The sequence below is a fragment of the Mytilus galloprovincialis genome, chromosome 8, assembly GCF_965363235.1.
Source record: "Mytilus galloprovincialis chromosome 8, xbMytGall1.hap1.1, whole genome shotgun sequence".
Taxonomy (NCBI): Eukaryota; Metazoa; Mollusca; class Bivalvia; order Mytilida; family Mytilidae; genus Mytilus; species Mytilus galloprovincialis.
The window spans coordinates 25,717,861-25,743,115 of record NC_134845.1 but is presented as its reverse complement, the minus strand read 5'-3'; the positions used below and the strand labels follow the sequence as shown (position 1 = coordinate 25,743,115).

At 32.6% G+C, this 25,255-nt stretch overlaps 1 protein-coding gene and 1 long non-coding RNA gene across 3 annotated transcripts; one reads left to right on the top strand and one right to left on the bottom strand.

The window, feature by feature from the left end:
- Positions 1-6,822: 6,822 nt before the first annotated feature.
- Positions 6,823-24,808, top strand: LOC143085413 (sialate:O-sulfotransferase 2-like). 2 transcript variants are annotated; one of them, XM_076261743.1, is made up of 5 exons: positions 6,823-6,844; positions 11,126-11,320; positions 13,080-13,204; positions 13,757-13,895; positions 24,585-24,808. In XM_076261743.1, exons 2-5 carry the CDS (start codon positions 11,146-11,148, stop codon positions 24,593-24,595), a joined length of 450 nt encoding a protein of 149 aa, XP_076117858.1. In that variant the 5' UTR covers positions 6,823-6,844; positions 11,126-11,145; the 3' UTR covers positions 24,596-24,808. The 2 variants fall into 2 exon arrangements, with proteins under 2 accessions (XP_076117858.1, XP_076117859.1); XM_076261744.1 differs by lacking the exon at positions 6,823-6,844 and adding an exon at positions 10,731-10,774 and having other exon boundaries at positions 11,061-11,320.
- LOC143085411 (uncharacterized) lies at positions 16,873-21,274 on the bottom strand. The gene is made up of 3 exons (XR_012981328.1): positions 21,106-21,274; positions 19,885-19,956; positions 16,873-17,033 (listed from the first exon to the last, which is right to left on the bottom strand). It is a non-coding gene; the product is annotated as an uncharacterized LOC143085411 (long non-coding RNA).
- Positions 24,809-25,255: the final 447 nt, after the last annotated feature.

Genomic DNA, 25,255 nt, shown 5'->3' with positions numbered 1-25,255 from the left:
TGGCAAAATGCCCAGGTGTAAATAATAGGTAATGGTCTAAGGGACAATAAGTCAAAAGGCTTAGGTGGGACAACTCATGGTTTGTCCTTACCATGGATCCAAAGTTAGATTTTAAAAAAATGCCGTACCCCAAATTTTCAAAAGTCTGTCAAAAATTCCCTACGGCAATACTTTTTTACCCACTAGGTGCAAATGATAGGTAAGGGTCTAAGGTCCAATGGGTCAAAAGGTCTAGGTGGGACAACTTATGGTTTGTCCTCACCATGGGTCCAAAGTTAGATTTAAAAAAAATGCCGTACCCCAATTTTTAAAAGAGTGTAAAAAATTCCCTACGGCAATACTTTTTCAGCCACTAGATAGAAATGGTAGGTAATGGACTAGGGTCCAATGGGCCAAAAGGTCCAGATGGGACAACTCATAGTTTGTCTTCACCATAGGTCCGAACTTAGGTCTTAAGGGTCAACATGCCTACCCCAAATTTTCAAAAGTCTGTCAAAAATTCCCTACGGCAATACTTTTTTACCCACTAGGTGCAAATAATAGGTAAGGGTCTAAGGTCCAATGGGTCAAAAGGTCTAGGTGGGACAACTCATGGTTTGTCCTCATCATGGGTCCAAAGTTAGATTTAAAAAAAATGCCGTACCCCAATTTTTAAAAGAGTGTAAAAAATTCCCTTCGGCAATACTTTTTCAGCCACTAGGTGGAAATGGTAGGTAATGGACTAGGGTCCAATGGGCCAAAAGGTCCAGGTGGGACAACTCATAGTTTGTCTTCACCATAGGTCCGAACTTAGGTCTTAAGGGTCAACATGCCTACCCCAAATTTTCAAAAGTCTGTCAAAAATTCCCTACGGCAATACTTTTTTACCCACTAGGTGCAAATAATAGGTAAGGGTCTAAGGTCCAATGGGTCAAAAGGTCTAGGTGGGACAACTCATGGTTTGTCCTCACCATGGGTCCAAAGTTAGATTTAAAAAAAATGCCGTACCCCAATTTTTAAAAGAGTGTAAAAAATTCCCTACGGCAATACTTTTTCAGCAACTAGGTGGAAATGGTAGGTAATGGACTAGGGTCCAATGGGCCAAAAGGTCCAGGTGGGACAACTCATAGTTTGTCTTCACCATAGGTCCGAACTTAGGTCTTAAGGGTCAACATGCCTACCCCAAATTTTCAAAAGTCTGTCAAATATTCCCTACGGCAATACTTTTTTACCCACTAGGTGCAAATAATAGGTAAGGGTCTAAGGTCCAATGGGTCAAAAGGTCTAGGTGGGACAACTCATGGTTTGTCCTCACCATGGGTCCAAAGTTAGATTTAAAAAAAATGCCGTACCCCAATTTTTAAAAGAGTGTAAAAAATTCCCTACGGCAATACTTTTTCAGCCACTAGGTGGAAATGGTAGGTAATGGACTAGGGTCCAATGGGCCAAAAGGTCCAGGTGGGACAACTCATAGTTTGTCTTCACCATAGGTCCGAACTTAGGTCTTAAGGGTCAACATGCCTACCCCAAATTTTCAAAAGTCTGTCAAAAATTCCCTACGGCAATACTTTTTTACCCACTAGGTGCAAATGATAGGTAAGGGTCTAAGGTCCAATGGGTCAAAAGGTCTAGATGGGACAACTCATGGTTTGTCCTCACCATGGGTCCAAAGTTAGATTTTTAAAAAATGCCGTACCCCAATTTTTAAAAGAGTGTAAAAAATTCCCTACGGCAATAATTTTTCAGCCACTAGGTGGAAATGGTAGGTAATGGACTAGGGTCCAATGGGCCAAAAGGTCCAGGTGGGACAACTCATAGTTTGTCTTCACCATAGGTCCGAACTTAGGTCTTAAGGGTCCACTTGCCTACCCCAAATTTTCAAAAGTCTGTCAAAAATTCCCTACGGCAATAATTTTTTACCCACTAGGTGCAAATGATAGGTAAGGGTCTAAGGTCCAATGGGTCAAAAGATCTAGGTGGGACAACTCATGGTTTGTCCTCACCATGGGTCCAAAGTTAGATTTAAAAAAAATGCCGTACCCCAATTTTTAAAAGAGTGTAAAAAATTCCCTACGGCAATACTTTTTCAGCCACTAGATGGAAATGGTAGGTAATGGACTAGGGTCCAATGGGCCAAAAGGTCCAGGTGGGACAACTCATAGTTTGTCTTCACCATAGGTCCGAACTTAGGTCTTAAGGGTCAACATGCCTACCCCAAATTTTCAAAAGTCTGTCAAAAATTCCCTACGGCAATACTTTTTTACCCACTAGGTGCAAATGATAGGTAAGGGTCTAAGGTCCAATGGGTCAAAAGGTCTAGGTGGGACAACTCATGGTTTGTCCTCACCATGGGTCCAAAGTTAGATTTTAAAAAAATGCCGTACCCCAATTTTTAAAAGAGTGTAAAAAATTCCCTACGGCAATTCTTTTTCAGCCACTAGGTGGAAATGGTAGGTAATGGACTAGGGTCCAATGGGCCAAAAGGTCCAGGTGGGACAACTCATAGTTTGTCTTCACCATAGGTCCGAACTTAGGTCTTAAGGGTCAACATGCCTACCCCAAATTTTTCAAAAGTCTGTCAAAAATTCCCTACGGCAATACTTTTTTACCCACTAGGTGCAAATGATACATGTAGGTAAGGTCCAATGGGTCAAAAGGCCCAGGTGGGAAAATTTCACCATAGGTCCAAAGGTAGGTTTCTTTTATAAATTGCTAATTTTTATTTTCCGTGCACACCATACATTAAGTACAACAAATAAACCTTTCGTATAATCAACTGTGAGCGAATTCCGCTAGTTCAGAAGAAGAATCTTTTGTCAAAACAAATTTGTCTGACAAAAAAATAGCAAAGCACGAGTGCAATTTTCTATTCTTGTAATGCAAAACTATTGTTACTTTTTAGGAACTACTTGACAGGATGCCGAGACTATGGAAAGCTATTTCTTACAATGTCACAAAATTGATTTCTTATGGAAAAGTCGATGTCATGTAACAACAATTTTGCCAGCATTTAAATAAGTACATAGCTATTTACTATTGTTCATACACTATTTAAAAGTGCGCGCAGCACGCTGTTTGGTATATGAAAAGCGAATTAAGTAATGAACAGGAAATTACATGTTAATTTAAAAAAAAACATTAAATAGTGTCTTCGGCTGCTCACTCTTATATAAAAACAGATTATTTTGTGATTATATGATTGATAAAAACATTTAAAGTACGTTTGAATCTTATGCAACTTTTGGGTTTATAGACATATCTGAAAACTGGCTGCTAGCGAAGTGGCTGCTAGTGAGTGGCTGCTAGCTTGAGCCTGGTTATTTTTGGAGAAAAACGAGAAAAAAGGTGTCAGACCACCAATTATAAATCCCTATCTGTTCAACCAAATTTTGCAATTTTCACAGCTTTCTAAAATTTTTACCTTAAGTTTAACTTCATAGAAACCAGGTATATCCTGAATTGTACATGTTTCAGCTTTCTACATGCCAATTTTCAGCATACCTTTAAAGCCTTCTAACAAAATAACTGACCTTTAAATAGAAGTACTCCAAAACAAAAACCTGGTTTTCTGGAAATCTAAAATTAGCATACTATGGAGCGCATTAATCCTCAATTTTTAATGCAAACTCATAGACAAGTAAATTTTGGCTCAAAATGATCTAGATATATTTATCTTTCACCAAACGTTTCATTTCTGCAAATTTGTTTGTTAGTTTAAGTAAACAAGGACATCAAAAGCAATATTTTGTGTCAGAGTGGGTCTACTTTTACATACGTTCTAAATTGGACGGAGTAATTGGTGGTCTGACATCAAAAGGCATCCGGATATTGTCCCGTCATTTGGCGAAATTTTAAGTCAGATTAGACTTCCGGTTTGCATTTTTCTGTATACTTTGAACATACATATATATATATATATATATACAAAGAATAAAGTGTATTTTCAGAATTCGATCTGCTATCATTTTCTAGTTTACTATCCACGGCAGTCACAGAGTTAATTAAATAGAGAGGGTCTGTATACTATATCAATGACCACTATGGATCGATTAGTATACCTACACTATATTTATATAGTAATAAATGTTCATAATATACAGATAAGCGCTAGAAATATTCATGTGAACTTTTGATACCTTTTCTGAATTTCTCCAGTCATTAAATCTTTTACAAAATTCATTGATAACAACAAAAAAGAAGATGTTGTATGATTGCCATGTTGAGACAACTCTCCACAACTATAGGTTACCGTACGACCTTCAACAACTAGCAAAGCCCATACCGCATACTCGGCTTTAAAAGTCCCCGAACTGACAATGTAAAACAATTCAAACCAGAAAACTAGTGGCCTTATTTATGTACAATAAAATGAACGAAAAACAAATATGTAACACATAAACAAACAACAGCCATTGAATTACAGGCTCCTTACTTGAATGTTCATAACATACTTAATGTATATTCATATTGAAATTGATAGACAGCTAATAATGGGAATATTAGAAATAAAGGAGGAGGGATAAGAAAAAAAAAGCATTTTCCTGTCCCCAATAACCTATGACTTATGATACTTTTGCTGAAATTCTCCAGTCGTTCAATATTTTACAAAATTCTTCCAACAACACTTTACATACTTTAAACTATGCTCTGAATGCCCGCGATTTCGCGGGTGTGTTCTAGTATATATAAAAATAATATGTCATGTATGTCAAAAGCACGAGAAATTAATGAGTATGACAGGAAACATGGAAAATAAATAAGGGGAAACATGAAGCACACATCAAGTCATCCTACTAAACACGAAACATAGAAAGATAAAACGTCTAAACACGAAAACAAGTTGGTGACCTTTTGCTATTGTCTGTTCTATGGTTGGGTTGCTGTCTCTTTGACACATTTCCCATTTCAATTCTCAATTTTAGGTAATTACATGCATGCCATGTATATATATATATATACAATGTATATATATATATATATAAAAAAGAATGTTGCACAAAATTGACCATAAACATGCTAAAATTTAAGTTGAACAATACCAACAGCACTAAACATAAGACAATATAATATGGACTCCACATTGATTTAATGGTGGAAGTTGAGTTTTGGGGTATCTGGTCTGTTTGCCCTAATAACATGTTTGCCCTGGTCCGTTTTGGGGAGGGGGATCGAGTGTACAACATAAATATGTGGTCAAGCTCCAAATTACGTGTTCAGGGTTGCTTTTATTAGCATAAAGTGTCCAGGACCCATTTGAAAAAGATTAGGAAAATCTGTTTTATATCTAATCATATTGTGTACGTGTGAACAATGCTCTCTCAGTCTTTATTTATATTTGCACACAATAATTGCACATTGGTCTATTCTTAGTCTATAAAATTATGACATCTTGCAAACCAATTTAACTTAGCTTTGAGCCTTACTGCGAAAAATGAAACAGCTAGCCTTCTAATGTAAGACCTTACAATTATCTGAACAACATGAACTGCTATTATCGACCTAGTCCAAATAATTATGACGTCTTGCAAGGCTATTTTAATTTTTTTTTCTGGGGCGCCTTCCTACGTGCCTCTAAGATAAGAAATAAAAATCGTCTTGTCAGACATCATAATTATTTGGACTATTACAGACCAAACAAAAAAATATGATTGGTAGGGATGATTAACATGATTAATCGAAATTTAAAGTTGGTTTTCAGGGTTCTCACTAGGATTTTTTCATGGACTCATCACTTTAAGAAATGGTGAGTCCCAAAAGATTTTGATGAGTCCAGGATGCAAGTATTTTTCTATGTCATAATATAATGAAATACGATGAATTACAACTTAAACGATGCGTGTTGGGTTGGTAGTTTTTATTTAATCAATAAAAATTATGACCTCTTAATAGTTATTGTTCAAAATATATGCATGTAACATACTTCTTTCTTGGTCTATCATATTCTTGATGTGGGGCCACATTGAAAAAACTGTTGGTTTGCCGAAGCCAGGGTTCAATAAAAAAAAATCAGGCGATAGGTAGGGTTTTAGGGTTGTTTTTTTTTAAATATGAATGGACATTTAAATAATAAACTCAGTTAAAAATTTGTCTGGTCATTTTTAGGTACCAAAATTTATTAAAATTACAAAAAAAACAAAAAACTTTACAAAACCATTTTGATGAAGAATAATTAACCCCGGCAAAATTATAACCGAGTCAATGGCAGGATTAGTCCTAATAATTATAACTTGGAAGTTTTCAAATTTAGACGTGTCCTGCCGGTTTATTACTTTGGACGAATGGCATGATGCAAATTTAATTATATAATTACTATACAGTACAATGTCTACATAACTGATGGCATCATGCAATTAAAGTATTTGCCCTTGATAATATAGTTAATGCATATTATTATCAAAAAGGCAGTTAAAGCCACAAGCACATTTTCTTTATTTTATTTCTTCATTTTCCTAATTGTCTGACACGTCAAGAGGAAAGTTCATAATTTTTGGCATAGGATTAACAAACCCCTGTGAAGAAGAACCCCTGTGTTTCGGTGTCTTTCATATTAAAATGATGGATACTGGCCATGGTTGAAATTAAATATTGCATAAAGTGGTCAATCTGATATCTATGCACAAGCCATGCCGTCTGCATTTTAGTATATATCTCAAGATTGTAATACCTGAAAGCGATAAATTGTAACGTTTATTGGTCATCGCAAATTCCCCTTCATCTATTTTTAGATACTATATTTAACTATAGTTGTCCAGTCACTTTTTTCGCGGGGATCGTTTTTCTCGTTCTTGAGACTCAATGTCCAGCCTTGGGTATTTAAACCTCGTCTGGGCAGTGTTTCTTCAGATTGGGGAAAACTTTCGTACTGGTAAGTTGTACTTTAAATTTTAATTCATTTTGTATTTTGATGTTTGACTTAAATATTTATTTCTCTACATTTGATATATTTCTTTTCGGTCTCGTAGGCAAACAGTTCTAAAATGTTAAATTATGTTTCCGTTCCAGATTAAATAGAGGGAATTGTACACTAGCTAGATATTTTATGATTTCGGGTTTATTTAGAGATGGAGTTCATTTTGATAGCGATATTTAGACAGATGGTTTATCCGAGGAATATTTTGGAGTAACGGTCGTCAATCTACGGTATTGTTCGTGCCTAATTACTCTGAAATAGAATTTTGTATTATCGCATGTTTTGATTTTGGATCTTGAACTGGTCAATGATATTGAAAAACGATTTTCAGACATTGCTCTGGTTGGATTGAAAATTAAACGGGTAACAGTGGCGTAGCTTGCATGTATACTCAGATGCTCCAGCATCCACATCATTTTGACAAAAAAAAATAAAAAAAATAGCAGCAGTTCAACTCAGAAGTATCCAAATGTAACAAGGCTGAGAATATGAGGATAACGTCCAGTCATTTTCTAAGCAGTATGCTTGGTCTATCTCTCAGGATTATTAAGTTTATGTAAACCGCAGAATAGTGTTTGAAGTTAACTTTTGTTCTTAAAAAAGTCTATACGTTATCGGCTTATTAAGACGAGCAGAGAGGATGATGAAATGCATACCCGTTGACATGTTTCCTCTGAAATTGAACTTAGTTGAGTGATGGCTTCTCATCTGATTATAACAAAACAACTAACAACTAAAACACCATATCCTGATATCGTTTCTTGTGACATGGTAAAAGATGTGAAAAAAAAACAATTTGTTATATATCGTGAACATTCCTAGGCTCATGAATTTCCGTTTCTATCAAGGTTCAAAAACTATTAGTATTTTCAATTTAAGAACAAAGTTCCAATGTTCCCCGCCATGCATTTTACATATCATATTTTATCTATTAAAGGGCAAGGAACAAGGAAATAATTAAAATAGCACTTTTTTTCTTTTTCTTTTTTCTTTTCCATATCTTAAAATGGGATTTCCATTACCATTTATATTTCAAAGGGTCATAACTGGTTAAAAATATTTGATTACGACTTATTTTCGAAAGTGTCAAAGACATATTGCTGATGATATCAGTTTCACAACCTGGCAAGAATTGTACACATGAGAGTTCTAACAAGACCGGACGGTCGGATGCCCGGTATTGTTATGTCTCCTGCCACGCGTTTAGCTAAGTACTAGTAATCAAAAATCAAAGTCAAGGTTGTTGACTCAACTTCCTGGAAAGAAGAGTCACTACAGTTTCTTAATTATACAAAAGTGCCGCTGTAATGGGGTCCGTTTTTGATATGTCAAATATAAGATTGATTAGGAAAATATAAATATATGAATAGGTGGGTATTTTGAATTTAAACAAATCTAACTAGTGTCGGATTCTGGGGGAGTACATGTGCTTAAATAAATAATTTTCTGCATAAAAAGGTTAAAAAAAAAATAGGCAGGACAGGAGTTTTTGAGTAAAAAAAAAGGCAGGATGAGACACTTGCCAAAAAAAAGGTCAGGACGACAATTTAGGTAAAAAACGTCAGGATAAACTAAAAAAAAAAGGCAGGACCGAACAGAGTGAAAATTAAAAGGCAGGACAGATAACAGCTAAAAAAAATGCAGGACAAAATTTTTCATCCTATCCCCCCATAAAAATCAAATGGTAGCTCCCTAAGAACATCAAAATATTCAGTATGCTAAACATAAGTGTTATTAAAGCGGCAGGGGCGGATCCAGCCATTTTAAAAAGGGGGTCCTAACCCTGGACAAAAGGGGAGGGGGTTCCACTACATGTCCCCAGCCAAATGCACTGATCTTCCAAAAATAGGGGGTTCATCCCCCGGAACCCCCGCCCCCTGGATCCGCCACTTAGCAGGTACGGTATATAGCTCAATACATTTTTTTTTATAGTTTCATCCATCAATAATATCCGTTTGTTGCTAATTTTATAACAAAATATACCCCAGAGTTTTTTTTATCGTTCGGCTGCTGTCCTGTTGACATATGTAAAATATCTCCAATATTAAAAGTCTCTGGATAATAGTGGGTGCCATATTACCTATTATTATTTTTTTCTTAAATATGCTTTGTATATAGAAATAAGAAGATGAAATATGAGAGCCAAATGAGACATCTTTCCAAGAAAGACATAATTAAGTAAAGTAAGCAGTCATAGGTTCAATGCTGAAAAGTAAGCTATTAATGATCCAAAAATTACTTGTGTAAAACAATCCAAAAAAAAAACCCAAAAAAAAACGGCCCAAATTAAATATACAAAAAGACAAGAAATCTATCCCATCAAAAAGATATATATTGTATAGGAGCCTTATTTCAGTGGTTGTCGTTTGTTTATGTGTTACATACTTGTTTTTCGTTCATTTTTTTTTAAATAATTAAGGCCGTTAGTTTTCTCGTTTGAATTGTTTTACATTGTCATATCGGGGCCTTTTATAGCTGACTTTGCGGTATGGGCTTTGCTCATTGTTGAAGGCTGTACGGTGGTCTATGAATGTTAATTTCTGTGTCATTTTGATCTCTTGTGGACAGCTGTCTCATTGGCAATCATATCATATCTCCTTTTTTATTATAGATCCAACGATGGAATTTTCACAAAACATCAAATTTTCCACTTTGTCACACATACATATGGATAAAATCATTACAGCTTATTTCCCAATGCATGTAGAGCAACACTTTGGTTGGCTTGCGTGCTTTGTTTGTATATTGTACAACATATAAAATATACAAGTTGAACTATAGATATAGGAAGATGTGGTGCGAGTGCCAATGAGACAACTCTCCATCCAAGTAACAATTTAAAAAAAGTAATGCCTATATATATATATATATATATATATATATATATATATATATATATATACATTGTTTAAAGATGTCAATCTTATTTTCAAAGCTTGTATAAACAACTATACAAACAAAGCAAGCAAGCCAACCAAAGTTTTACTTTGCAGGTATAAGAAATCAGCTGTAATGATTTAATTCAGTTTGGCAAATGTCCGAGCTCGTTAAAAAAAACTAACAAACTGAAACTACAGTTGCTGACTTCACTACCTTCAAAACAAAGGGAACAGTTTGGAAGTCCCATATAATGAAATGTGACCAAAAAATATACTTATAGATCGCGATTTTGTTAACACTGCCATGTATGTAAATATTTCTTCGACCTTTTTACGAACACACAATTCAAGGATCCCACATTTGCCTTTAATTATCTATACGAACATTGCTGTACTCGTGAATATCAGCACCGGGTGTTATCGACGACTTACTTTACACTAGTAAGTTTGTCTCATGGGTAATTGTGTTTTATCGCTGTTGTTTCGTTGCTGTCTGGTGGACAAATACATGAAATCTCTGTGCCATCATCAAACATGTTAATGGCTATATATCGGGTAATTCAAATCCTTTTTTCTTCGCATAGAAACAACTCTTCGTTAATCTGAGCATGGAAGTAGTACTTTATATCACGAACTATAAATGAGGATACACAAAATGAAAAACTAGGCGAAATTGTGAATCCCGCATTGCACGAAAAAATGTGTTGTATTTCAATAAATAACACGTGTTCTTGGTTGATTGTAAACACGTAGTAGTCCATCATGCAATTGTGACTCATTTAGTGGATTGGTCAAAAACCTAGGTAAAAATAAATTGCGTCACATGTAAATAAACAATTACATGTGCGAGAACATAAGTATGCTAATTTATGCATTTCCATATAAGGTAGTGGTCCCGACCTGTTAAACGAATTTCCAAAAGGAGATTGACATCATATATAAGTAATCCGTCAGAATGTTCCATACACCTCAAATCTGAAGTGCTCGTTAAGCCTTCACTTGATAAGTTATACCTGTTATACTTAAAATTAATTGTATACCTTATACGCAATGTTAAATATAATATGTAATGCCTTATTGATATTATTGACATATGCTTATCCAGTAAAAAGTAAACTCACAAAAAGACTGACCTCCGATGAAAAATTTAAAACGGTAAATTCTTAATCAAATGGCAAAATGAAAATTTCAAACACATCACACTTTTTCTTTTTTAATTTATTCACTAAATATTTCTAACATTAACAACCATGTACGGCTTACAAATAAAATACAAGTATACGCATTGGAAGATTTATCGAAAAAATGAGTGCTTATTACATCTTAAAATCCTCAATACAAGCTTATCATTTTACAGCAACAAGTAATTGAACGAAGATGATTGCACTACTGCATTTGAGTGTCCTGGCTTTGGTATCTTACTGCCAAGTAGTCTCTGCTGTTGATGTGGCAATAACCGGAAGGGCTCAATTCGATCTTGCTAGCGCTGGTAGCGAATTTGCTAAATATATTGACCAAAGGATTGAACAGTTGAGACAATTCAGATATGAAGGTAAGAACTGCAGTCTACGTATTACTTAATTATTTTATATAATGAAAAAAATGATTGAAAATAAACATCTGACAGATAAAAGTGATAAACAATACTTATCGTTTTAGTTGAAAATCTTATATCTTTCTGTTGTATTCGTGTGTTATTGTAGAGATAATTAATCATCCATTTTATTAATAAGATTTCAGTTTGGTTCAAGTAAATGTGTACCATATATTTGGTTTACAGTTTGATTTAGAACAAATACCGACATAGCTAAATAATAAATTAATTATCTAATAGTTACAACAATTTGATATAAATTAGTACTGTACTTTTTATTGTTATATTAACATTACAAACCTAATCTCGAGTTCTATTCTAATTCTATCCTATTTGTTGACATCACTTTAATATGCTGGTTGAATTTATTCGTCTATTTCTTCTTATTTTATAGTAAGTCACCGGTTTTATCATTTATATCTATTATGTAGTCATTCATACAAATTTACTGTTTGCAAAAGTATGAATTATTCTAAATGATAATGATGTTCTTATCCGAGACAGACAACCCTACTCGTATTTGGTACAACTTTTTGGAATTTTGGATCCTCATCCTCTTCAACTTTGGGCTTTTTTTTGGCTTTTGATTTTTTTTTATCAGAGCGTCAGTGGTAAGGCAGCAACCATTTGATTTTCTGGGGGGGGCTATGGTTTTTTTTGGAAAAAAAAGTTTGTTTCCAGTTTTTGGAGAAAAAAATAATTTGTTTTTGATTCTGAGAAAAAAAAATTGTTTGTTTCACCCTCAGCTGCCACTATATGTAATGCTAAAATTGAAAGAAAAAAATTGTTTTCGACTTGTCGCGAAAAAAATCAAATGGTTGCCGCCTAAGTCTTGTTTGAACAAAACGCGCGTCTGGCGTATTGAATTTTAAACCTGACATCTTTTTTTAGCAATTATTAGTGTGTTTCTCTGTCCTATATGTTCTCCCATTTATGTGTATTGTAGTCCTATGTGAAATGTAGTCATTTCAATGTTAAATTTAACATTACAAAAAAGCGGGAGGTTTTGCATGCAACAAAAACCAGTTTCAACACACCATTTTGTAGTTCAAATGTCCCGTACCAATTAAGAAAAATTGCCAATGTTATATTTTAGTACGTTTCTGTATGTGTTACATTTTAATGTTGTGTTTCTGTTGTGTCGTAGTTCTCTTATAATTGATGTGTTTCCCTCAGTTTTAGTTTGTTACCCGGATTTGTTTTTTTCTCAATCGATCTATGAATTACGAACAACAGTATACTAATGTTTTTATTTGCCAAAACCATACTCTTTTTAAAGAGAAACAAAAATGTCAAAAGTAATATTCAAACTCGTCGAGGACGAACTGGCAGCGTCAATTCATTAGAGGTTATAGAAAGTAGCTGATGTTCTAAACTAGTGAATCATTTCGAAATATGTATAACAATGGATATCAACGGAAGTTAATGTATTAATGTCCAGCTCAAGAGGCGATAGGTTTACCATTTCTTGATATATGTGCATCACCTGACATACGAATCCCGAATGTGCCGATAAAAAATAAGACGCAATCAGTAAATTATTCATTCCATTTTATAAACCAAATTAGATAAAGCCAACGACCAGTTTTGAATAACTATGAGAAGTGACGAAGTCGCTATTATTCGTTAATTAATGATTAATTTAATTTTAAAAATTAAATTGTACATTTTTTTTCTTCAAGTGCCTGACAAAGCCAATGTTGATGCTTTATTGTAGGTTATATTGGGTGCTTTATTGATAAGCACAATAGACATTTGACGCAACATAAAAGTAACTCTAATAACATGAATTTGGAGAAATGTCGTTCATTGTGTACAAACTTCGAATATTTAGGCTTACAAGTAAGTATTCGTAATATATATAATACTTTGTAAGGCTCTTCTGTTTTATGTTTTTATATTTTTGTATTCTACGATTTCATATTTTTTTTGGTCTTCAACTGTGATGTAACAAATAGACGTATCTCAGGTACACAAAAGTAAAATAGCATGACAACTTTTTAAATGTTTTTTTCTGTAGTTTGAAGTTGATTATAGCTGAAAACATTATTAAAATAAGATATATTTTGTATAATAAAACTAAGAATTATATTTATTGTTTAAAAGAGTATTTCTATTGATAGGGTATAATCATTATTTTGTGCTTAGATATTTTAAGAAAAGTTGTCAAACTTTTGCCTTTGACATACATGTACTTTAGTATAGTATTCAAACCATTAAAGAGCATTAAAAACATGTTTTAACCCTATGTGTGATGAGTTTTTTCCCCCCTAGTACGGGTATCTAAAATTTTAAGAACATTGAGTGCAGCTATCTCTACGTTGTGTCTGATCATTTTTTCTGATTGATTTGTCTAATGCAACACTTAAAATAAATCATTATCTATGTCTATAGAATAGTGACCAATGTTTCTGTGGAAATAAACTTAATGACAACAACTACCCAAGAGTTCCTGACACCCAGTGTTCTATGAAATGTAAAGGAGAAACTACCAGGATGTGTGGTGCCTCTTGGAGAAATTCAATCTACAGAGGTATAGCTTTTAATTTAATTTTTGTTGTAATAATGTGAGTGCGCTTCGTAGGATGAAAGGTATTAAGTTTCAATTAGCAATCACGCTTACAGACAAAGTATGACATTACTGCGTCTTCATTGATTTTAACCCATACTGAATCGACTTGTTGACACTCGTGAACATATCGAAAGTCGCAGGCAAAGCAGTTTACATGCATGCTTAATTTTCAGAACCCTTCATATTATTTCTGTATTTTTAACAGTTCGTATTGTCAAATTATCATACAACACATTTTACAATAATTCTCTAGGTCTTCGAACAAACCTTCAAATGCAGAAGTGTACACAGTGCACGTTTTTTTTTTTATTGTCTTCAAATTCCTTCACTGAAGGCCAGCAAGCAATCATTAGAATGAAAAATCAGTTAATTAAAGATAGTATTAACGTTATTAATTACATCATTGAAATAACTTTTATGAAGAGGTAAAAAAGAAGAAGATTAAATGTGAAATAAAGACTGCATTAATACTATATAACTTTTGTGAAGCTTCTGATAGAGACGTGCACTTTCTGCGAGTCACTGCATATGGATATGATAGTATTAATGTATGCCATATAAGTGCAACGACAATCGTGATGAATATAATCATTGGCGTAGCTTGCATGTATGCTCAGATGCTTAAGCATCCACATCATTTTGACAGGGAAAAAAATATATAAATAAAGATATGTTCGCAGCAGTTAAACTCGGAGGTATCCGTATGTAACAAGGGTTAGGATATGAGGATAACATCCAATTATTTCCGATGAAGTATGCGTGGTCTTTAATTAAGGATAATTTAGTGCATGTAATTTAAAATGGACATCTATGAGAAAACCATGCAGATGGTGCTCCACGCAAAGTTGTTTGATTTTGATAAAACTTTGCTGACATGTTCAGGTTGACCTTATATGAAAGTCGTGCAAGTTTGAAGCCCTTACACTGCTGGTAACCATGGCAACGATAGAGATTTAGGGTATTTCCGAGTTTATTTATAGATGCATATACTGAAATGCATAGATTTCATAGATTTCTCAAATAAAAATAAATACTATAAAACTTCTGAGTGTGTAAATACTTTAATAGCACAGATAGGATGTGTATGAAGTAAAAATCACATAATTTTATTAAACATAATGATATATATAGAAAATAAGGGCGTGGCAAAACACATAAAGTGATAAAAAATATGGCCTTTTCATCAAATCACACTAAAACAGACACTACAGCCCAAAAGTCGCTTTAATTTACCCTAAATGTCAGACTTACATTGCATTTTCTTTGGTTCAAAATATGTTGAAGGGATTTCGGTTGCAAATTAATTTTATAGATTTTATTGATCATTTAGATAGCCTCCCCCCTTTTTTTTTGGTGTATTTTCGCAATAAATTGAGGAAAGTCTCATATTTCAATTAAACCAAGCATTCAAAAATAAATACTTGAATTATACAGATTGTATTTTGCAAAATAGGTAATTCAAATAGAAAATTCAAAGTGAAATGGATTTTTGTGTCACAAACAATAGTAAGCATCAGGCTTAAAAAAGGGGGGAGCTGCCAAAAACAATTTTTTTTTGGTATTTTTTTTATTACACATTCCTTCAGTACACTTGTCCTTATTACTTTAAAGAGTAAAATCCTTTCATTTCTTCCTAGTCATCCTATTTTATTTATTGCAGCTTGCTAATTACTAAAGTTTTATTCTGGTTACTCAAAAATGATATGAAATTTAATGTCAAGTTCATCATATTGAAAAATCTTAAGTATTGACATTCATAATATGTGTTCTACAGGTAAACAAAGTTAATATTTTGTTTATATAGATTAGACCGTTGGTTTTCCAGTTTGAATGGTTTTACACTAGTAATTTTGGGGCCCTTTATAGCTTGTTGTTCGGTGTGAGCCAAAGCTCCGTGTTGAAGGCCGTACTTTAACCTATAATAATGGTTTACTTTTTAAATTGTTATTTGTATGGAGAGTTGTCTCATTGGCACTCACTATATCTATTTTAAGAAAGTTGCAACCTTTTACTTGCATGCTGGGAACAATATAAGTCATTTTGATCATGAGTATCTGAGACAGTGATGATAAAATCTGAATTTCTATTGTACAAAGGGAGATAATCCAATAAAAATGTCGTTTTTTAAAACCTTAAAATTGCATGTACATATTTATTTAAACTAACATAAGCTTCATCAATTTAATAAAATATAAACATATCTCTATTTGGTTATCTGGTGAAAAGATAATAGTGCATTTGAGCATATACTATTGGTTTGCTTTTGTTGTAGTACTTTCTAAAATTCTCCTCGAGAAATGTCTAAATTGATAAATTCCTTTTAGCATTGATATATTTTTAAATATTTCAATTTGTTTAAATGATCATAAATGTTATTTTTTTTTATAGCATTAGTATTATATTTAACAATCAATGAAGATGATACAATAACACAAAATGATGCTTAAATGCAAGAATAAGATTACTATAAACATACAAAGTAACATAAAAGTTAATTCAAATTGACTTAGCAGCACAAGACAATTGTTGCATTATGTATGGAATTTAGGGACATATTAAATTGTTTTCATACTATCTGAAAAAAATTTACATACATGTAACTACATGAACTACGAAAGGTAATTTACTAATAATTCAATCAATAAAACTAGTTAGTCAATCTAAGTAACAATTTCTGACAAATGAAAATATTTTAATATTTATCAAATGGCCAAGTACAACCGTAATCTTCTTGATTGTCTTCAATATTGATGACCTTTTTATACAGAAGTAATTTTAGACTTCTTCTTTGCTGATGAGAAAGCCATTCTGATGGTGAGACAGTGAGAACACTCTAAGTCCTTGCAAATGTCTCTCTCTTCTCATTTGTGTTGCAACTATGTGTTGACTTGGTTGTTGTTAAGACTTCGGCAAGATTCACATTGCTGTTTCTTTCTTTTTTTCAAAGCATATCTATGAGTTCCATTTCAATTTGTTTTTATTTGAGCTTGCAATTTGTTCACAGCAACAGGAAAAATCAAAGACAGATCAGAGCCATATTCAAGTATCCGTAATCAGTCTTGTTACATGAACTCTAGTTATTTTTGGATCACCCAATGTCTGTAAAGAATAATAAGAAAACAATTGTTATCCATTAAATGATTGAAATTTCCTAAAAAGAAATTAATTATTAACTTGGTCTTAGTGTAAATGTGTTTCTATTATCACAACTCTGACATTCCAGTACATAGAATAAGAAATAAAGTATACTAGCTAAAAATGGACCTAAATTTGATTTTTTTTCTTATTCCAAGCTGCAGCAAACTTAATTTTAATGAAGATAAATTTGCAGATTTCATCTTGTATTTAATTAATGACATTATGACAGCACAAAAATAGGGAGATGAGCTAGTATAGACACTACATTCAAACTTAATCCACATGATACAGTTCAAAATTTGATTGTGGTATAAGAACTTATGATTTTAAAATTGGACTTGTGCCAATATCCAAATTCTAAAGTCTAAAAGACATGATTAGATTTGTCATATCAAAGAACCCCATATATTCCATTTTTAATGAATTTAGACAAAGTTTAAGTTAATCTGAATCAACTTGAAAACTGAGCCCAAATTATAAATCTAAACATGCTAAATGCATGATAACCTTTAGCATAGAAAAAAACCCACCTTTAATAATATTTTAATAAACTAACAAAGGGTGTTTTGCCCCTTTGATCTTTTTTTCAATTTGAAAACAAATATTAAAAATCTAAACATATTTATAAATAGCTTTTAACCCAAAAAAGTACTTTTAAACAAGAGTGCACACGCTGAAATGTCTCGCCTTCCTACTAATCATTGCTATTATGTTGATAGACCTAACTATAAAGCTTTATTACAACTATCACTTAAACTCAACATTAACCAAAGAAAAGGAAACATTGATCAATGAACCATGAAAATGAGGTCAAGGTCAGATGAACCATGCCAGGCAGACATGTACAGCTAACATTTCTTCAATACAACAAATACAGTTGATGTATTGCTTATAAATTAAAAAAAAACAGACCAAATCACAAACACTTAATACTTATTAATGGACCATGAAAATGAGGTCAAATAAAACCTGTGTAACAGACATATAGATCATAAAATATTTCCATACACCAAATATAGTTGACTAATGCATAAAGTATTAGAAAAATAGACCAAAACTCAAAAACTTAACTTTGACCACTGAATCATGAAAATGAGGTCAAGGTCAGATGACACCTGTCAGCTAGACATGTACACCTTACAATAATTCCATACAACAAATATAGTAGACCTATTGCATATAGAATAAGAAACACAGATCAAAACACAAAAACTTAACTATAACCACTGAACCATGAAAATGAGGTCAAGGTCAGATGACACCTGCCAGTTGGACATGTACACCTTACAGTCCTTCCATACACAGAATATACTAGCCCTATTGCTTATAGTATCTGAGATATGGACTTGACCGCCAAAACTTAACCTTGTTCACTGACCATGAAATGAGTTCGAGGTCAAGTGAAAACTATATGATGGGCATGAGTACCTTGCAAGGTACGCACATACCAAATATAGTTATCCAATTACCTATAATAAGAGAGAATTTAACATTGCAAAAATTCTTAACTTTTTTTTCAAGTGGTCTCTGAACCATGAAAATGAGGTCAAGGACATTGGACATGTGACTGACGGAAAGTTCGTAACATGAGGCATCTGTATACAAAGAATGAAGCATCCAGGTTTTATACCTTCTAAAATATAAAGCTTTTAAGAAGTTAGCTAACGCCGCCGGCGCCATAGCCACGCCTTCGCCAGATCACTATCCCTATGTCAAGCTTTCTACAACAAAAGTTGCAGGCTCGACAAAAAAATCAAATTAAGTTTAGTTCTGAATCCCTTATACCTTGATGTGGTTCAATTTAAAGATTTGAAGACATGCCCGAAATTAGAAAAAATATGACTATAATGCACTGTTTAATTTTGCATAATATCAAAGAACACCAATTATTCCATTGTTTTATCAAATCAAGTTTAACTTTATTTAGATTTTAACATATTTTATTTGCTCAAAGCAAAAAAGGATTAGACACAAGTAAAACATACCTAAAGTTTAACTTTGGAAGCTTTTGACCCTAGCTGATATTGATCATTTAAAAACAAGCCAAAACATTTGAAATTGGTAAAACAATAAGCATTGAAAACAAATATATAATTAATTTTACAGCTAAATTCCTAAGGCATGTAAATCTAAGACTTCGGTTAGCTTGCATGGTTTGTTTGTATATTGTACAATTGCAATTGGCATAACGTCTAATCAAATTTAAAAGTACTCTACAAGAAGATATCAACATTAATTACAAAGCTTGAATTAATATTTATACAACGGAGCAAGCAAACCTTCCAAAGTTTTACTCTACATTTAGTAGGAAAAAAGCTGTAATAATGCTCAAAGTGCTTTTTCAAAAATGAAAAATACAAATGTAGTCTTCGGGTTTACAATATATGCATGTATACATGTACTATAAATGAGGATCTGTCAAGCTGACAAGAACACATATATTTTTTTCTAGGTTTAGTTGTTATAAAAAAAACAATTTCAATTTGATGAGTAATGAAAATTTTGTTGTGTAAATTGTAACGATATGGCCCTTAATTGATCATAAAATAAGAATTTGAGTGTTCTGTTTGTTATTTTTACTTTTTGTTTACCAGATTCAACTTTTCAAAATTGAAGGGTTAATCTTGTTTACTGAACATTTATCATATGTTTTTACAATAATAAATGTAACTGGTCAATTTCAAATTTCTATATAATTATGATTATATTTCACAAATAATGCCACAACACAGGTCTTATTTGCTGTCTATTTAGTAGTCTCTTGTTATGACTTGTTTGATTCATATTTTTATCAATTATATCATATATTTACCTATATGATCTCCTATCATATCTGCTTTCATTTTCACATTTTTTTTTGTGCTTTTCCATCTTCAACATTAACCTGTTGATAAGAAATAAAATATTGTATATGTGTGCATTTGCATGATCAGTACAGTGAGTTACATCTACATGTACATTGTACATTGAGTTGGCTTTATAAAATAATGCATTGGATCATTGAAAAAAAAAGGTTTGTAGATAAGATAATTAATCTGTGTAAATGTCATAAATACTACGATATCAATCACATCATCAAGTAATTCATTTCTTCAGTATTGTTATTTTGAATTTGTTTTATCTGAGTAATCTGTAATGTTATAATCTCATGTTGCCCCTTCTGTGCCCTTTAATTTGGAATACATTTGTAAGCATATTCTATTCTGATTCTATTTTATTAACTGATAGAAGTAAATACATGTACAAGTTCTCTTTCCATGTTTATAACTGTGATACATGACCTTCACTTAGGAAATATAAAGAAAAAGTCTCACAGTAACAAATATTTAGAGAGAAAAAAACCAAGCTCATAGTCTGTAAAACATGTTTTTGAGTTCCTGTTCAAAGGGTTTTACACTAGTAATTTTGGGGTCCTTTATAATTTTCATAGCTTGTTGTTCCGTGTGAGCCAAGGCTCTGTGTTGAAGGCCGTACATTGACCTATAATGGTTTACTTTTATAAATTGTTATTTGGATGAATAGGCACTCATACCACATCTTCCTATATCTATCTACTGAATGTTTTCTATTTCAATGGGTTATATTTAAAAACAGGGATTTGAAGCAACCATTAATTTTGAATTAGGAGAAAAAACCAGCGTCAACGGACTCTTTAATATTGACAATTTGGAAAACAAACTCAGGGCGAACTTTGTAATCAAATATATATTTTATCATGATTATTATAGATTTCTTGAGAGAAAGAAAAAAGTCTTTCTCTTAAAATTAAGAAGGCAAACACATCAATCTTTTAGTTTCAGAAGAATCCTCAATCATTATAAATGTATGTCAATGAAAATTAAATCAGTGTTTCACTGTTTGCTTCAAGAAAATTATGAAAATACCCACCCCTCCCCCCTTTCTTTTTCTCCCAAAGACAAATGGTCAATGCTCTTCTTCCTATATTTATGAGTTGATGTGATGTTTCTATAGTAGGTCTTTTTATGGTGTCAAATTGCTTTTTCTAACCAAAAGAAATAAATAACAAACTTACCAGAACCAAATGTAACTGAACGTTTTGCCTTCGAATTTCCGTTGCTAGATTTGCAAGGGTCATGAAAGGATGACAGCAACTCATTTTGTCTTTTTGTCCAATGCAATCCAACTCCTGTCCATGTTTGCAGCATATGCATTTAAGATTATGTTATGTGAGTCTGAAACCTAGACATGATAGTGATAGTCTAGCCTCATAAGTCATGTCTAGACTATCTGATCAGGATCAGACTTATCCCAATGGCAGTGGGAATGTCTTAGCCACATGGTTTACTATGTCTTTGTTACACTCTTTCAATGAAAATAAGTTTTTGGCTACACCATTTTCATCAAAAATACCATTATTTTCTATCCTTCTGCACATTTGTTGATTTCCCTCCTTCTGTTATTGACATTAAATCTACCTTTTATTGTGAAGAGTTTTACAAAGGGAGATAATTTTAGGTATATTTTTCAGTTTTTCAACTTTTATTCAAATAAGCTTAAATCAATTTGCAACGAAAATCTCGTTAAGGAATAGTAGTTTGTAGTGAACCATAACGTTTAACAAAATATTGTTTCAATTTGAGTGACTTTTGAGGTTTTATGGACATTTTCAGTAAAGGCTGAATTCAAATTTTAGAAAAACACATTTATGTCAATAAAAATAAAAACAAAAATAAAGGTTGAAATAAGATCAAAATTACAGTTAATTTTAGTAGAAAGTCTGAATTTTAAGGTTAAACTATTTTTTCTGTCATTTAATACTTTGAACTATTCAATAAAAAAAACCCCAAAATGTCCATTTTCAACAACATTTTTCAGCAAATTTGGTACTAAAATAGAATTGCCCTGTATTCACATATTTTGAGATAAATTGTAATTTTTTATACATAGAACTATTAGATGTACTTAATACTTTACTAGGAACCCAAAATCAGCTGAAAACTCCACAACCCCTTTCATAATTTTTTTTTGATTTTGCATGGTTTTCTCGTAGACATCCATATAAAACCAGATGGATAAATCGCAGAAAAGTGTTCTCTATTTTTTTTTTTTTTTCGTAAAAAGACTACGTCATCGGCTACGGCCAGTGCAGAGGATGATGCACAGATCATCGGACATGTTCCATCTGAAATTGAGCCTAGCGGAGCGATGGCTTCTACAACTGACTAACAACATAACTGACAACTAAACCACCATATCCTGATATCGTTTCCTGTGACATGAAAGACGACGTGAAAAAATCTAATCTGTAATAGAGTGTGATCATTCTTAGGCTTATCAGTAAATTCAAGTTTCTATCTAGGTCCACATATTAATTTTATTTTCAATAAAAGAACAAAGTTCCTATGTCCCCTGCATTGCACATATTTTATGTAACCAAGGAACAAGGGCAATAACTAATAAAAAATAATGTTTTCCTTTTATGTTTTAATTGAGAATTAAAGCTTCAGATAAAATGCAATGGGTGTTCCGTATAATCTATTTATCAAAAGTTCAAAACTTATGACTTATTTTCGAAATTGTCATTGCTGATGATATAAAAATCTGGCAAGAATTGTACACATGAGAGTGCAAACAAGACCGGATGGACGGACACCAGGTATTTTGATGATGTCCCTACGACGCGTTAATGGGGTCACTTCAGTTTTTATATTCCGAAGTGCCGCTGTGATGTGGCCGTTTTTTTTTTAGAAATGCTAGGAAAGGGGATCACTTCAATTCCTTTATACAGAAGTGCCGCTGTGATGTCAAATATAAGATTGATGGGAAACTTTTACATCAAATAAATAAATTATTACTTACATTCAATTTCGAGAAAACATTAAAATTTTGTTTGAAATATAATTATATGAATTGGTGGGTTGAATTAAATAAAAATCTAACCAGTGTTGGATTCTAGGGGAGTACATGTGCTTACAGGAACAATGTCTGAAAAAAATATAACTTTCTGCATAAAATAGTCCAAATTTATTTTCGATGGCATCCTAATCATTTCAACCCTGGCTACGCCACTGATAATAGTAAACACATATGGTATCATATGTTTGTATCATCTCTCATCAATCCTAATTCTTTCTTACTTTTGAGATATAGTTCTTCATATGTGACGTAATTTTTCTGCTGTTTCAGAAATTTCATATATTCAAATGTGACGTAATTTTTAATGCCTTTTCACCATCGTATGTGACGTAATTTTTAATGCCTCTTCACCATCGTATGTGACGTCATTTTCATAATTTTAATACTGCGTTGAGGCCTGGACTGAGTCGGGTGTGTCTATTCTGTGTTGGTCATTCATTATGTATTCGTGTTTGTTTTATGTAATGAGTTAATACTTCAGTCACTGTGTCATTATGTATATCTGTTATATTCATTTGATAAAATTTACTGTTTGCAATAGCATTAATTGTTCTAAATAATAAGGATGTTCTTATCCCAAGCATAAAAACTTAGCCGTATTTGACACAACCTTTTTCAACTTTTGATCTTCAGTGCTGTACAACTTTGTACTTGTTTTCTCTTTCGATCTTTTATATCTGGGCGTCACTGGTGAGTCTTGTGTGGACGAGGCGCGTTTTAGGCGTATTAAATTTTAAACCTGATGCTTTTTGTTATTCATTAATCATGTGTTTCTTTGTCTAATACGTTTTCCTATTTATTTGTATTGTAGTCCTGTAATATTATGTTGTCATTTCTATGTTATATTTAACATTGCCATTAAAGTGCGAGATTTGGCATGCCACAACACCAGGTTCAACCCACCATTTTTTCCTTTAAAAAATGTCCTGTACCAAGTCAGGAATATAGCCATTGTTATATTATAGTTCGTTTCTGTGTGTGTTACAATTTAACGTTGCGTCGTTTGTTTTCTCTTATTTTTGAGTGTAAATTGACATTGCGATAAGACGTGTCACGGTACTTGTCTATCCCAAATTCATGTATTTGGTTTTGATGTTATATTTGTTATTCTCGTGGGATTTTGTCTGATGCTTGGTCCGTTTCTGTGTGTGTTAGTTACATTGTAGTGTTGTGTCGTTGTTCTCCTCTTATATTTATGCGTTTCACTCAGTTTTAGTTTGTTATCCCGATTTTTTTTTGTCCATAGATTTATGAGTTTGAACAGCGGTATACTACTTTTGCCTTTATTGGATAATTCAATCCCACAAGCCTTTCATTGTTAAGTTGTATGCATTCATGTTACGTTTAAGTTGTGTGTACGTGTTCTCGGCGTAATGATTTAGATTTCTGATTTAACTCAATAAACATGAAAATACAATCTATATACAAATAAGAAAATATTGTATGATTGCTAATAAGACAACTCTCCACAAGAGACTATATAGCTAGGTTAGTTTAAACATGAGCGACATATTTTTTGTTCAATATTTAAGGAATCGTGTTAATTATGTTTGAAGTTAATAATCTGTATAATGTTCGTAATAGTATAAGAACAACTAGAAATATCGGTTTTAATTTATTTTATTTTTATTTCAGTTAAACCCTGAACTATCCATAAGACACAAGGAAGAGCCATTATAATTTCTATTTAGATCATATATCAGAAATCTACAACTCTTTTCAATTTTTAAACTGGTATACATATGTCTCGTATGTGTTAGTTTATTCTAGTGTCTGTTTAAGCATAGTGTTAATGAATTTCAGGAAATCTTATTCAATTCTAGCCATATTTATTCTAAAATAAAACTTACTTTCCATTAGCAATTGGTTGTTTTATTCATTAAGTGAAGGGGTAGTTCATTTACCTATCATTTAAGACATGATAACAGTTATGTATATACACAAAACATAATGTTGACTCATTATTATCATGTCAATCAAGATATACACGTTATGATTATTGGAATTGATGCATTAGCGGCCCCCGTTGAAGAACATTGCTCCTTTGAGACAATTGAAACATATTTGTTACCCTTAAAACAAACATAACAGTCATTTGAGGATCAACATATTCCAGGAGTACATGTCGGCTGGCGTCAACAATTTATTCGTAAATGTTTTAGAAGAGTTTCACAGTGGGGTTGACTTCTTTTCTTTCAAAATGAACTATCGATCGTATACATAAATACATGTATATAGTATTTTATATAATGCACTGGTGATAACTATTATGGTTATTCCTTGTGGGTTTTTTTGGGGGGAGGATG

Excerpts from the sequence above, each read along its gene's own strand:
- LOC143085413 (XM_076261743.1), top strand. The coding sequence starts at position 11,146 with ATGATTGCACTACTGCATTTGAGTGTCCTGGCTTTGGTATCTTACTGC. Across the intron at positions 11,321-13,079 it reads GAGACAATTCAGATATGAAG|GTTATATTGGGTGCTTTATT; the intron begins GTAAGAACTGCA and ends GCTTTATTGTAG. Across the intron at positions 13,205-13,756 it reads TCGAATATTTAGGCTTACAA|AATAGTGACCAATGTTTCTG; the intron begins GTAAGTATTCGT and ends CTATGTCTATAG.